The sequence below is a fragment of the Hyperolius riggenbachi genome, chromosome 9 (genome assembly GCF_040937935.1).
Source record: "Hyperolius riggenbachi isolate aHypRig1 chromosome 9, aHypRig1.pri, whole genome shotgun sequence".
Lineage (NCBI taxonomy): Eukaryota > Metazoa > Chordata > Amphibia > Anura > Hyperoliidae > Hyperolius > Hyperolius riggenbachi.
Window position 1 is genome coordinate 128642292 of NC_090654.1, and position 13780 is coordinate 128656071.

General features: G+C 41.5%; 1 protein-coding gene across 4 annotated transcripts in view; it reads left to right on the forward strand.

Annotated features, from left to right (window-relative positions):
- NTRK1 (neurotrophic receptor tyrosine kinase 1) overlaps positions 1 to 13780 on the forward strand; it is a 184803-nt gene that overhangs the window by 110758 nt on the left and 60265 nt on the right. For all 4 annotated transcript variants that reach the window (XM_068253493.1, XM_068253494.1, XM_068253496.1 and 1 more), the window contains exons 5-9: positions 154 to 308; positions 1510 to 1652; positions 1780 to 1906; positions 4839 to 5168; positions 8037 to 8054. In XM_068253493.1, coding sequence (XP_068109594.1) covers positions 154 to 308; positions 1510 to 1652; positions 1780 to 1906; positions 4839 to 5168; positions 8037 to 8054 — 773 coding nt within the window. The remainder of the gene's footprint in view (positions 1 to 153; positions 309 to 1509; positions 1653 to 1779; positions 1907 to 4838; positions 5169 to 8036; positions 8055 to 13780) is intronic.

Genomic DNA, 13780 nt, shown 5'->3' on the forward strand with positions numbered 1-13780 from the left:
ATCTCAGCTTTGGCAATGTTTAATTAACTACACAGAGGGGTCCTAAATGAGTAGAGTACAGAACCTAGAGATTTTATTCTGTATGTTTGTTTGTTTGTTTGTTTGTTTGTTTTTCGTCTCATTCTCTTTGTAATGACCTCTCCCTTCCATCAGAGTCCTGACAGAAAACCCTCTCCAGTGCTCCTGTGAGATGCGATGGATTCAGATTTATAGAGATGAGGGCTGGGCTGACCTCGGAAACCAAACTTTGAGCTGCTGGGCAGACGGTGGGGAAATCGATGTCGATCAAGCCAACATTTCGCAATGCGGTACATAAGCTTGTTTTATCTATCGACAGGGTAGAAAATATAAGTTTTACATGGGAGTGAAATATTTAAAGCATTATTGAAGCGGTGCAAGAAAAAAAAAAGAGTTTGATACTCATCTTTGGAGAGGGAAGTAGTTCCCATAGGGCTGTCCAGGTCCACACTAGGTACCCTCATTCCACTGCTGTCCCTGGGTGAAATTACATGCCTTCCAGACTCATCGGCAATCATTGAAAGTATTCGCCTCCTTGAGTGCTTCTGAATATGGGCACATCGGTACTGCGCATGTGCAAGCTCAGAGAACAGATCTGCTCATCTTCAGAAATATTCTGGGAATCATGTACTTTTGAAGGCTGCGCAATTTGGGCTTAAGACATATTTGACCAAGCTGTTTGAAGAACTTCATTGGGGCCTGGCACTGGAACTTCGGGATGAAGAGAGAACGGTGAAGGCTTTATTTGATCCAGAGCCCTCTTCTTAGGTAAGTATCAAATTCATTTTGTTTTTTGTTTTTTTGCTCTGCTATAGTATTGCTTTAAATTTCTTATGACTGAAATTAAAGGAAAAAGTGGCTTACAGTTGAGATTTTTTAGTTTGTGGTTTGACACCGTTTTAGTAGATATACCTCAAGATGAATTGCCTGGAGACAGCTTTAGTGTACTTCACATACTTTCTTGTCCTCACAAACATTGAATAGTGGATTTTGATGTGTCTGGCCAGCTGTGCATGAATTATTACAGACTGCCAATAGACTGTCGGCCATTTTCTGTATTGTTTAAAATGATGGACTGTGGTTCTAGGTTAAGGTTAGTGGTGGGCTTTGGTCAATAGTGAAGGCTAGATGTAGGTGTCATCTTGTCTTTATCATTATCATCACTATGATGGCTCATTTAACAGTTAATACTGTTAGTACTGGGCATACTTTTTCAGTAAGTTTACTGATGAAGTTAGAACAGGTGTTAAAATTGTAGCAAGTGTCTGGGCAAGTTGTCATATTGCTGAGCTAATGTCTGCTACATGTCTTAGTTTACAATAATGTTATTGCTGATTAAACAGTGACTGAGCTAAAATGTAGAAACTGCTCTAGTCCATAAAAGTAAAAAAAAAAAAAAAAGTCTAAATAAAAAATAGTTAAAGAAAGTTTTCAACTTGGTATAAGCAATGATTTTGAAAAATATTTTGACCACCTTGTATATCTTCTCAGACCGTCCAGAAGTCTACATTGCTGAGCAGAACCTTACAATTCTCCACGGGGACAATATTACCCTTCAGTGTAACGTAGCTGGGCAGCCCCAGCCAACAGTCACCTGGATTTTGCCAAAAATCAGTCCTCAGTATGAAATTGAGGCAAGTATGGAAAGAGTTGAAATGCCTTATGAAATCTACAAGTGTTTAACAATGTCTAAGCAAGGGTATACTGTCTGTAGGCATTTCATACAAATGGTCAGGCTTGGTGTTTTTATTGTCTCTGCAGCAGTCGGACACAGAGATCTTCCTGCACATTTTCAACGTCTCCACAGGCTTTAACAAACGGGACATCACCTGCTGGGCTGAGAACATGGCTGGCCCCAGCAAGAGATCTGTCCAGCTGGATGTCCACTGTGAGTAGACAACCCTTCTAAATCAAAAATAAATGACCTAGATTTGCTCTAAAGTCTAATTCCTTGCTCTTTTACTTTTTTACTACTCTTGTTTAAAGGGGCACTATGCCAAAAACTGAAATGTAGCTGTCACTTACAGTAAGTGTTTTTAACCAAATAGTTCCCTCCTGTTATCTGCAGCTTTTAGATTAGTCCTTCTCCTCGCGGGGAACCTAAATGCTTCCTATCATGCTATTCTGGAAAGTGCTTTTGAAAAACAAAAAAAAACCTGAAAATCCCCCATGAGGAGATGGACAGAACCCCCATCAGTGGGAGGACCACTAACCATCACATTAACCACTTAAGGACCAGCCTATTTTCCTTAGATCTGTGCTGCGTGGGCTCTCCAGCCCACAGCACAGGTCGTATTTCAGCCAGGGTGACCTGACTTCCCCCCCCCCCTTTTTTTCCCCACTAGGGGGATGTCCTGCTGGGGGGGTCTGATCGCCGCCAGCTATCTCTGCCTTGCGGGGGGGCTCCTCAAAGTCCCTCTCCGCAGCGTTTTTCACCCTCGTTCCCTCTCCCTCCCTGCCCTGCTTGCTGTGAACGGCACAGGACGCCATCCGTCCTGCGCCGCCTAGGATAGGCTTCAGCCTATCAGACTGCGGCGATCTCCGGCCAATCAGAGGCCGGGGATCGCCGATCTGCAGCAGCGCCATTTGATGTAAACAGCAGGGATTTCTTTCCTGCGTGTTTACATTTCGCCTGCGAGCCGTGATCGGCAGTTCGCAGGTTGTTCACGGAGACACCCTCCGTGAACTGACAACCACTTGCGACCTGCCGACGCCTAACTCAGGCAGGGTTCACACCTGTTAGATTTCACATTTGTGTTTCTTTTTTTCTGAAATCGCAGTCACCACACATTTGATGAACTTTAATGGCATCAGATGTTTCAGGCATTTGTATGCGTTTTGCATTTTTTTTGCGCTTTAAATTCGAACTACAAATCAGCATTTTTTTCTATGTGTGATTTTTGTTTAATGCGAGTCAATGGGAACACAGAAAAAATGTGCATACGAAACTGAAGTTAATTACTGTAGGTACGCATTCATTTTGTGTTCAGGGAAAAATCCCAAATGCTTTCCAGTACACTACAGTTTACTGTCTTAGTGCTGTTTAAAGTTTACCTGAGGTGACATGTTACATGATAAAATAGACATATGTATGAACCTTTGCTCTGGGGCCCCATTGGAACTTGAACCAGCCCTGAAAGCACGAGTAAAGTCTACTGGGCTTTACATGAATTATGTAATGTGTTATGTAATCTATATAGCTACATGCATGGCCTATTTTTCTATTGATTCTCAGTCAGATATAACCAAAAGAAGAGCAGGCTCTGTGGGTGAAATTACTGCTTGACTTAAAGGGAATCTGAAGTGAAAATAAACTTATGAGATGAATTGTATGTGTAGTACAGCTAAGATATAGAATGTTAGTTGCAAAGAAAAGTCTTATATTGTTTTCCAGTACAGGAAGAGTTCCAAAAAACTTCAGTTATCTATGCAAAAGAGCATCTCTGAGCTCTCTGACCCAACTTGGATGGATGACAGCCCTTTTTCTAAAGCGCTTATACATCAAAGAAATAGTGAAAGGCAACTTCAGATAAGGTTTTACTGCAGGAAAGTTCAAAGGGTTATTAGCTCTGCTCTGTTTCATAGTTTAACTACCTGGGGACCGCCTGACGCCGATGGGCGTGGCCGCGGCAGCAGCCCCAGGACCGCCTAACGCCAATTGGCGTCAAGTCCTGGGGCTGCAGTTTCCCAGGGAAGAGCCGCGTGCATGCAATATTTCACTCCCATGTAAAACTTATATTTTCCCTGCCACTTCACGGAATGGAGTTCCTTGATTAGCCTGCTAGCCGCCGATCACGGCTAACAGGCTGTTTGTAAACGAAAGGGGAAAGAAATGCCCTTGTTTACATCCTTACAGCGCTGCGGTCCCCGGCAACGCTGTACGAGATCAGCGATCACTGGCCTCTATTTGGCCGGGGATCGCCGTCCTCTCATAGGCTGATGCCTATGAGAGGCAAAACAGGACGGATCGCCGTCCTGTTCCATAAAGATCACGGAGGGGAGGAGGGAAGGGGATAGAGAAGGGAGGGAGAAACAGCCTCATAGAGGCTTAGAAAAACAAAACAAAAAAAAACCCGCCACAGCGATTGGACACCTCTGGCGGCATGTCCCCTTAGGGACAAAAAAAAGTAGGTGAGTTCGGTTGCTGGGCTCCATGGCTGGGCTGTGCAGGAGGCTGAAAAGCATGCACAGCCCAGCTGAACAAAAAAGAGCCTGGTCGTTAGGGCTCTTTCACACTACAGGCAGCAGTAAAAGGCTAAAACTCTGCGTTTTGGCTGCTGGCGTTTTTAAGGCGTTTTCAAAGCGTTTTTAAGGCGTTTTAACGCCAATACATTAGTATCAATTGAATTGAGAAACGCAGCGGTCAGCCCTAAAAAAGCTCCTGGGAGCCTCAAAACGCAACGCTCCAAAATGCAGCGTTAAGTGTGAAAGGTAAAATGAAAGTCTATGGACTTTCATTTTACCTAGGAAAACGCCAACTTCGGCTGTGGCGTTAAAACGCCGAAAAAGCCCTCTGGTGTGAAAGGGCCCTCAGGAGGGGTTAACACTGCAGTCGTCAAGTGGTTAAAATATAGAGTGTAGTTTGTAAACTACAAATATTAGAGAATGATGCAATGTTATTAAAAAAACTAACTGAAAATAAAAATATGATACTCTTCTTTGCTACTAATGTTCTATTAATTATCCGTAGTACACATACAATTCATTATATCATAATTTTTTTTTTACTTCAGTGTCACTTTAAAAGTACACCATTGACCTAAAAGTATGATGAATTGTTTTTTTCTACATGTAAGGCATGTAACCTTTCCTCTCCTTAGTTCCAGCAGTGGTATTGGAGTTGGGAGAAGCAATACCCTTGCATCACTTCTGTATCCCTTACACTATCGATGGGAACCCAAGTCCTGAACTCAGCTGGCAATTCAATGGACAGAACTTAGACATGAACACATACCAGTACACAAGACCCCTGGAATACAGAGAGAATGGGACCCTTATTCATGGTTGCCTGTACCTGAATAATCCAACGCATGTCAACAATGGCAACTATACACTGCTGGTGTGGAACAGGCTGGGCGAAGACAGTAGGAGTGTCTACAGCAAGTTTATGGAAAATCCTTTTGATTTTAACCCAGAAGAGCCCATCCCAGGTGAGACTGTAAAAAATAAATATAGAATTCTTTCAGTAAACATAAGCATGAAATATTTGGGATATGAACAGACATCCCTAGATCAACTGTGTCATGTTTGCTTTTGCCTGAATCATTGCCAGGGTGCTGTGATTCTCCCTCCCTCTGCTGCAGAGCATGCATTGAAACATGCCATTACACATACTTGCCCACCCTGTTCCTGCTCACAGCTTGCAGCTGATGTTCCAGGTCCTCCTGATGCATCTTCTTTGCTCTTCGTCGTCAGCATCTGGGTCATGTGATGCAGAGTGTGGCCGGGAAGCAGAGTAGATGTATGTGGCTCAGGACCAAAAGATGTCAAATAACAGTGCTACTTTTGAGTGGGAAGGTAAATAAAATATCACACCTATGATTGTGCCTAATCAGCTCCACATTTCCCCCAATGAATATTGCAATTTAAGTTCATTACTGATCCTGCTCTCCTCAAGCTAGCACACATAGCAATCAGTTATAGTTTAGAAAGTGCACTCATTATTTCCTCTATACAGCACCTGCTATTTTTTTTTGTGTCAGGGTGGTAGTTTGGGGGAGGGGTTAAGGGTAAGACATCAGTGAGGTAGTATTTGCAGGTGGGAGGGATTAAGGGTTAGGCGTCAGGTTGGTATACTGTGCAGATAGGGAAGGGTTCTATGTGAGAGTAGGGTTAGGTTTAGCTATAGTAAAATATTGGTATTTAAAGCGGAACGAAGCCCAGCATTTTTTTTTTGCTCTAGAACAGCATTCAACTAGTTAAACACAGGACTTCCAAGCTTCCTGCATCCAAACTAGTGATTATCTTGAGTTTAACAGTGTCTTGTGTTTAACACTTCTCTCACTGTGCAGACACTCCAGAACACAGAGAGGTACTCAGAAATCATTCCTGGTACATTACAATAGAAATACAATAGAAATACGCCAGTTATAAATAAAATGCAATGGCAGCTCTCAGAGCAAAAAAGTTGTACTTTGGGAACTTGTAATTTCTAAATGAATAATACTACTTATGCACAAAAGCAAATATGATCGCTGTATGTGATATAAAAAGTATATATTATACTTTATAGTAAAATATCGGCATTACTGGGTGCCCAAATTTCCATGCGCCTTTCTTTGATGTACGCCGTGGCAAGGTGTCACTACGCAGTAACCCCAAAGATAACCCAAGTGCTTTGTACACAGTGTGACTGTTAAATACTCAATGTGGTGCATTATTTCTGTTCTGAACATGTTGTTGGCTAACCAACAAAGTTGTGTTGTTTTATTTTTAACCCTAAAAGACTCACTTGCTGGTATGTTGCTATGATCTTCGCTACCAACATAAGCTAAACATCACAACTTCCCCCAGAATCAGTGGCGTAGCTAAGGATCTATGGGCCCCATTGCAAGTTTTACATTGACCCCCCCCCCCCTATCCCCAAGCACTCTATACACAACAATTGATAAAGCGCACCAAAACCTGCCAAGAACAAGAGTATAGAAAAATGGAAAGCCTCTCTGAAAAACGCTAGATCAGAGCAGTTTTCAAGGCGTTTTTGTTACAGAAGCTGTTCAGTAAAAGATTTACTGTAACAAAATATGACATCTGCTACACAAAAACGCTCCAAAAAACGCTAGGCATGTTTATAAGACGCCTCTATCCATGCCTAGAATCGCTCTGAAATCTGCTTCAAAAACCCCTAGCGTTTTGCGAATCTGCTAGAGGTTTTTGGTGTGCACTGGGCCTTTGAGATAGTGTAGATTAGGTGCGTTGCTATGTTTCCATGTCATTTTCAGTTTTTCTTTTTCTTCCATTTTTTCTTTTTGTTTATTTTCTTAGAAATGTTTTACAAAGTTAAATTGTGACACTTATACTAAAGTGAGCCATTGATTGTATGTGAACAATATTACAGTCAGTTTATATAAGTGAGAGTGACTCCAGTGCTGTGCTCCTATAGTGCTGTACAGAAATAACATTTCCTTTGGCTAAATCCAGAGTGGTCTATAGTAGAGGTAATGCAACACGTACACTGCATTTAAACTCTTTTTTTAATTATTTTATATTTTTTAGCCATGTCTCCTTTGTAAAAAGTTGGATATGTTTTGTAAAAACCATAAAAAATCCTTTTGTTTGTGCTACCACTACTTATATACTGTATATACCTCATACCCAGGTAGGGACAGGTCCACACCTGCTTCCATTGATGGTTGATCATGCTGGCAGCCCCGTCTTCTGCGATCTAAAGTTTATTCAGTCATCTGGTGCTTTTACTTACTACACTAATGTGTGCTGTTGGTGCTCTTTATATTTTGTTTTGGAAGGTGCCTGATCCCTTATATCTGTCTGGGTTCTGGTTCCTGCAACTTCATTCCCTCCCTCTTGATGGATATATTACTTTTTTTCAATCTACATAATCTATGTTAGTGTTTCTGAATGTTGACAAGAAAGTCCCTCTTCAACGGGATATTATGTAAATACAATGAGATGAGATAATAGCTAGAGAAGCATACTCAGACCCACTCCATTAGGAAGCAGAGTCAGACAGCATAATATAGTACTTGTTTACAGCCGTTTTTGGACTACCGTTGCAGGATCTAGTGAAAATCATTACATTACAGGTAGTAATACACTTTTGGCTCTCAGCCTGACCCCACGGAAAGCTGCACTGCCCCATTTCTATGCCGACAGTTTCACATTAACGCTACTCAAAAAGTATTTTTTTTTAACATACTGTCTCATGTTGCTTTTAGAACACGAATCATTGCTTTTAAAATACTACAGTGTTACAAAAAACCTTGTTTTGTTGTCTTTTTATGGCTTTAATATTTGGTTTGATTGCATTGTCAAGATCTCTTATTTCTTTTATCTTTCAGTGTCGCTGTCTCCAGAGGGTAAGTGCCACTACTTAGCTGTGATTTTCAACAAGCTCATTAATTTTTGAATGCCATTATGCTGTTTTCCATCTCTTAGGATCACAGTCTGTCTTTACTGCATAAGTAAAGGTTTCAGGAGACAGACTAGAACTTTCGTCCCAAGTACACTCAGTCCACAGCAGATATCTAATGGAAATAATATTCATACTTGTTGTGGGAATTGCCAGGGACTGGATGCCAATTTGGAGCTGATTTTAGACAAGTATAGGAAAGTGCAAGTACATCTTGCAGCCACTACCTAAATTCACCCCCTTATCTAATGGTGGTTGATTTTAGCTCAGTTTGTCATCATCATGTGATAATATCGACAATGATTGCTTGAAGTTTTGCATAATATGGAGTTTACTTTCAAAGTCAGCTGCACATTACTTCCTCACACTAAGGCCACGTTCATAGTGGTGCGCTGTCGGGGCCTCCTTCAGAAATTTGTGGGCCCCATACTGGGAAAACTTACTGGGCCCCCCTCACTCCCCTCCCCATGATGTCAGTGCTATACAAATAAATGATAATAATAATATGTTAGGACATTATATTAGACTATGGAAGGGATTATATTGTGAGCTCCTCTGAGGACTTTCATTGACATGACTATGTACTCTGCAATATGCTGAAGAAGATGTTGGTGCTATATATAAATACATAATAACAATATGGTAGAGCATAAGACTATAACTATTGTAGGGATTAGATTGTGAGCTTCTCTAAGAACAGTCAGCAACATGGCTATGTACTCTGTAAAGTGCTGTAGAAGATGTCAGTCCAATATAAATACATAATAATAATATAGTAGGACATTAGACTATTACTATGCAATATAAATACTTATAACAATTAGGGTGACACACTAATGGAATTCTTTTAGAGAGGGAGATATCAAGAGGAAAAGAAGGAAAGAGAGGGTGAGAGAGGGAGAGAGGAATAGAATGTTTAGAGACTGGAGCCCATATGCAATTTCATTTTTCTCCCGAGTTATCTTCTATGAAATATTTTTTTTATCTTCTCTTTAAAATAACTTTTCAGCATTTTACAATTACAAAAGTACCCAAAAGTTAGGGAAAAAGTACTATCAAAATTATTTTGAGTATTTTCTTGTTTGCTGGTGGTTTAAAGTGCATTTTATGACAAGGTGTGAACATATCACCTAGGAGAAAACTCAGGAGAAAAAAAGTGAATTGAGTTGGAGGGGAAGAGGAGAGGAGGGAAGGTGGAGGTAAAGGGGGGAGACAGCAATAGAAGGGAGGAATGGAGAGTGGCAGGGGATAGAAGACAACATTTTAGCCTTGCAGCAATAGGGTCCTATGTTCTAATCTTCACCAAAACACAATGGGGATACTGGGGGTATATGGCAATGAAGGAGACACGTGGGGAAGGGGGGTCAGGGCTGGCTTTACTAGGGACTTTGGGGAGATATAACTATACTCAGGAGACTGTGGGGACATGGCAATGTTGGGGTGGCACCAGTGCCCACATAGCTATACTGAGGATTCTGCAATACCTTGGGATAGCACCACAGAATGAGGGAACATTATTGATAGGGAGGTTGGGGATAATTGTAGCAACAGATCTTAAAATCAGGAGTCCTATTAAAGAGAAGAGTGGGAGAAGAAAGGGAGGGAGAGGCATAGGGTAGAGCTGGTAGTGAGAATTTCAGATTAGGTGCAAGATAGCACGATTCTGGATTCTCTAGTATTTGCTGCTGTGCAGAAGCTCAGTACTGCTCTGTAATCTGACCCGTTGCGCAGCTATTAGAAAAACAACATAAAACCTTCCTTTTGTTTACCTATGCTAAACAGGATATATTCTGGTCTGGATAGCCAGTGAATTAATGAGCTGATAACGGAGGAGTTCAGCCCTATGACTGAAAAATAAGCATGCCATTTGAGTACCTAGCGTGAATTTCCTTAACTCTGTAGCTGTTTTTCCTGTTCAGTGCACACTGCTGGAGCTTGGAAACAGTTAAATGTATGTTACTCAGCAGCGGGGATGAGGGGGGGGGGGGGGGCTACTGATTGTCCTGCCCTGTTGGTGGCTCCACACATTGCAGTGTAACAACTGCTTATTGCACTGTAATGCTACACAGCTGACTTGCGTCTATGCAGCCTTGCACAGTGATGCCACCCAAGGGGATAAGGTCCTGATCCTTGTCGAGCGACATCCATCAAAGGTGTGTATGCACCTTTAGTGCCTGCTGAAATGCTGATAAGATCTGCACAGGAGTGATCACTAATAAACAGTACAGTAAGACAATAAAAAAAGTGAAGGGATGGGAGATTTTAGAAGCATATTTTTTACACAGAGATCGATACACACTGTAGCTAATGTCGTTTTCAGTAACAGTACAGAGTAGCAGCCTATACTGTAAATGCTGAAGGTGACATGACAGTATTATGAAATGGGGCCAAAATCAATAATGTTAGCATTTTGCATCATTGATCAGAAGCCCCTTTTAATAATAACTGGATAGCTGGCTAGACGCTGTTTGCCACAATCTTCCTCATGCAGTTTTGCAGCTATACTGGTAGGAGGAGTCATGAAAACTGAAACAATAATTTGTAATATTTCATTTGTCCCTAGTTTACTAAACAAATACTACAAAAAAAAACCAAATACATCAAAAAGTGCAGTTCCCCCTAGTTAAGTGGTTTATTTCAGGATAGATTCTATAATTTCCTGTTTCCTGTCCTGTTTAAGGGCCCGTTCACACTGCACGCGTTTCCAGCCGCGTTTTGGAAACGCGTGCAGGTGGCCAAAACGCACGACATCAGACATTGCATAGAGTGCAATGTCTGATGTTCACACAGCATGCGTTCCGGACCTGTGCGGTCCGGGAACGCATGCTGCACGCAGATTTTACAAAAACGCGCGGCTGTCTCATTCACTTTTCAGTGATGGGATCAGCCACGCAACGCATATGAACGCGGACATGCGTGCGTTCGTACGCGTTGCGGTCCGCATGCGTTGCGGTCCGCATTTTGTAGTCTGAACGGGCCCTAACTGGTCCTGAGTTTTTACTTTTTACCAGCCTTCTTCTTCTCTACACTTGTGAACGGACAATCTGTTCGCTGTGCCTTGAATTTACAAAGCCTTTTTGAATGTATTAAAATAATAGGCCCCTTATCTCCTTTATAAAAAGAATTTAAGTTCATCTCTTCCTCTGACAAATGTAATAAAGGTATGTTACTGAGAACTAGCATTGCCCAAGGGAATATCTGGACTATGACAAAATGGTGCCTGCAGTTTCTGTGAATGGCAGGGATATGTCACTACTGTGTGTCTCATTTATCTGAGTACCTGACAATCAGAGGCTGACAGGCATGCTAAGTGATGATGTCATGCATTAATCTTGTTGATGGAAGGGGCAAGGTTTCACAGAGAATAATAGGCTTGTTAGGTCAGTATAAAATCTAACCAGCCAAGCCTTGCTATCATACGTTTCTTCCTGTAGCCCAATACACTACACCTTGTAACATAGGGCTGTCCAACTCCAGTCACCGCCGGCCATATCCATGCCAGTGTTTACGATGGACTGAGAAATGTGTTCTTGATGAACCACACCTCTCCTGATTGAGTACTATCAATTAATTTGAGCTGTGCCGAAAATACGTGAGGACCTCAGACCTTGAGGACTGGAGTAGAACAGTACTGTTGTAACATAACCAATGTACATTAGCAGTATTTGGCATGTTTCTTCATTTGCTGTTACATAACAGCCCCATAACTTTTTAATATTATCCAATTTGCCATGGGTGATCTTTACATATAAAAACAACTGTTTATGAATCAAGCAAATAATTCTTACTTGCATACATATAGTCTGCAGTCTGGAACTGGCCACTCAAATGGACTTCCGTAATTTGATTTCACCAATAAAACCACAGGAAACTAGCAAATGGTTTTAAAGGTTAGACTCCACCCACCCTAGGATTATGCAAACATAAATTTAGATACAACCTGGATTAAAAATGTGCTTTGAAATTTAAATTCAAACACAGCTGTAATGAATGATGAGAAACATTTGTATGGTGTTTTTTTTCTTTTCTTTTTTATACATTTTTTGTTGTTGTTTTGTTTTGATTTTGTTTTTGTTTTTTCACTTAAGTCTTAAAGTAATGACCTTGCTGTATGTTTACATGAATTGTTTCCCTATATTTTAGTTCCTGTGTTTGTGATAATGATTATTTAGTTTATTTGACTTTTCAGTCTGTTCTGAAGCTGCTTTTTTACAGCATTTAGGGCCTGTTTCCACTGGCCGAGATGGGATGCGATCATCGCATTGCGGCCTAACAGAAAACAATGAAAGTCACAGCAGCAGTTTCCACTGAGTATGAATTTCCACTTGTGATGCGATGTGACCCGGGGAAATTATGGGTGGCATGCTGCAGTTTTTCACAGCAGGCATGTGATTCTCCTTAGGACTAAAGGTGGCCATACACTTATAGATTTGCCTCAGATTCGACCATCAGATCAACCTAGATTTTCCATCTGGACTGATCGAGCAAATCGATCGAAACCAGCTGGAAATCGATCGGCTGATCGATCATGCTACCTGCTGCATTGATTTCTAGCTGATTCGATCAGAGCGGTCGAATTGGCCGTCCATCGATGGCTGAAATCGACCAATGCATGGGCCCCTTAATAGGAAGCTACATCCAGACTCCCGTAAGACACCCGTAAGTACCCGTGGCCGGATGCAATGCGATCATTGCATTGTATCATCCCGTTAGTGGAAATGGGCACTTACTTAGTAGCAGTTTTACACTACAATAAAGCACTGGGATAAACAAAGAAAGGTATACTTTACTTACATAGAACTCAAAGCTTAAAATTAGCTTATAGAACATATATTAAGTTGCACAGGTAGCTGCCCTATTATAGCTCTTATTAAGGCCTTGTTCACATTGCGTTCCGTTCACGGTTTTGTAATTCATTCCCTGACGCTAGTCAGGAAGTGAACTCTTTGACTCGGAAAATAATAAATACAATGTATTTATTCTTCAAAACTCGAGCGCAATCCCCTTATTGCGCGTTTTTGTATGTGTTCGCCGATTTTCCTATACCTTCCAATGACGCAGAATCGTCCCAAAAATGGAACACGCACCGCTTTCCTAGCTGCACCGCGAACGACCTGTGCTGATATGAACCTCAGTCGGGGGGCGTTTTTAAAAACTGCAGGCGGACGGAAAAAAATACCGAAAACGCCTGTAGTGTGAACAAGCCCCGAGAGATGCATAAAACCCTATTATGCCTCCAGCACAGGGCTTTAGGTGTAAAAAATGATCTAAAGTCAGGGCCGGTTCTAGACTTTTTGCTGCCTGAGGCAAACTGAGGATTTTTGCTCATTCTCTTTGCACCTGTTTTGATAAAATGGTCCTTATATTCTTTTAGTTCATAGCAATAAGTTACTTTCCACGATTCATTTTGAAATGAACACTTTACAAGTAAGTTGATAATAGGTGAACACACACAACAGGAACGTTTTTCTTTGTTCTTCTTTCATACACAATGCTCTCATTGCTACTGATTAAGCCTTGTACACACGCCTGACTTAAATGACAGATGCCAGGAGTTTAAAAAATAAAAAAAGATCTAATTACCCGGGACTTTCTCCAGCACCTGGCAGCCGATATGTCCCTTGTCACAGCTCCGTTTCCAACCAGTGGCCTGGGGTCTCCTCCGTTACATTG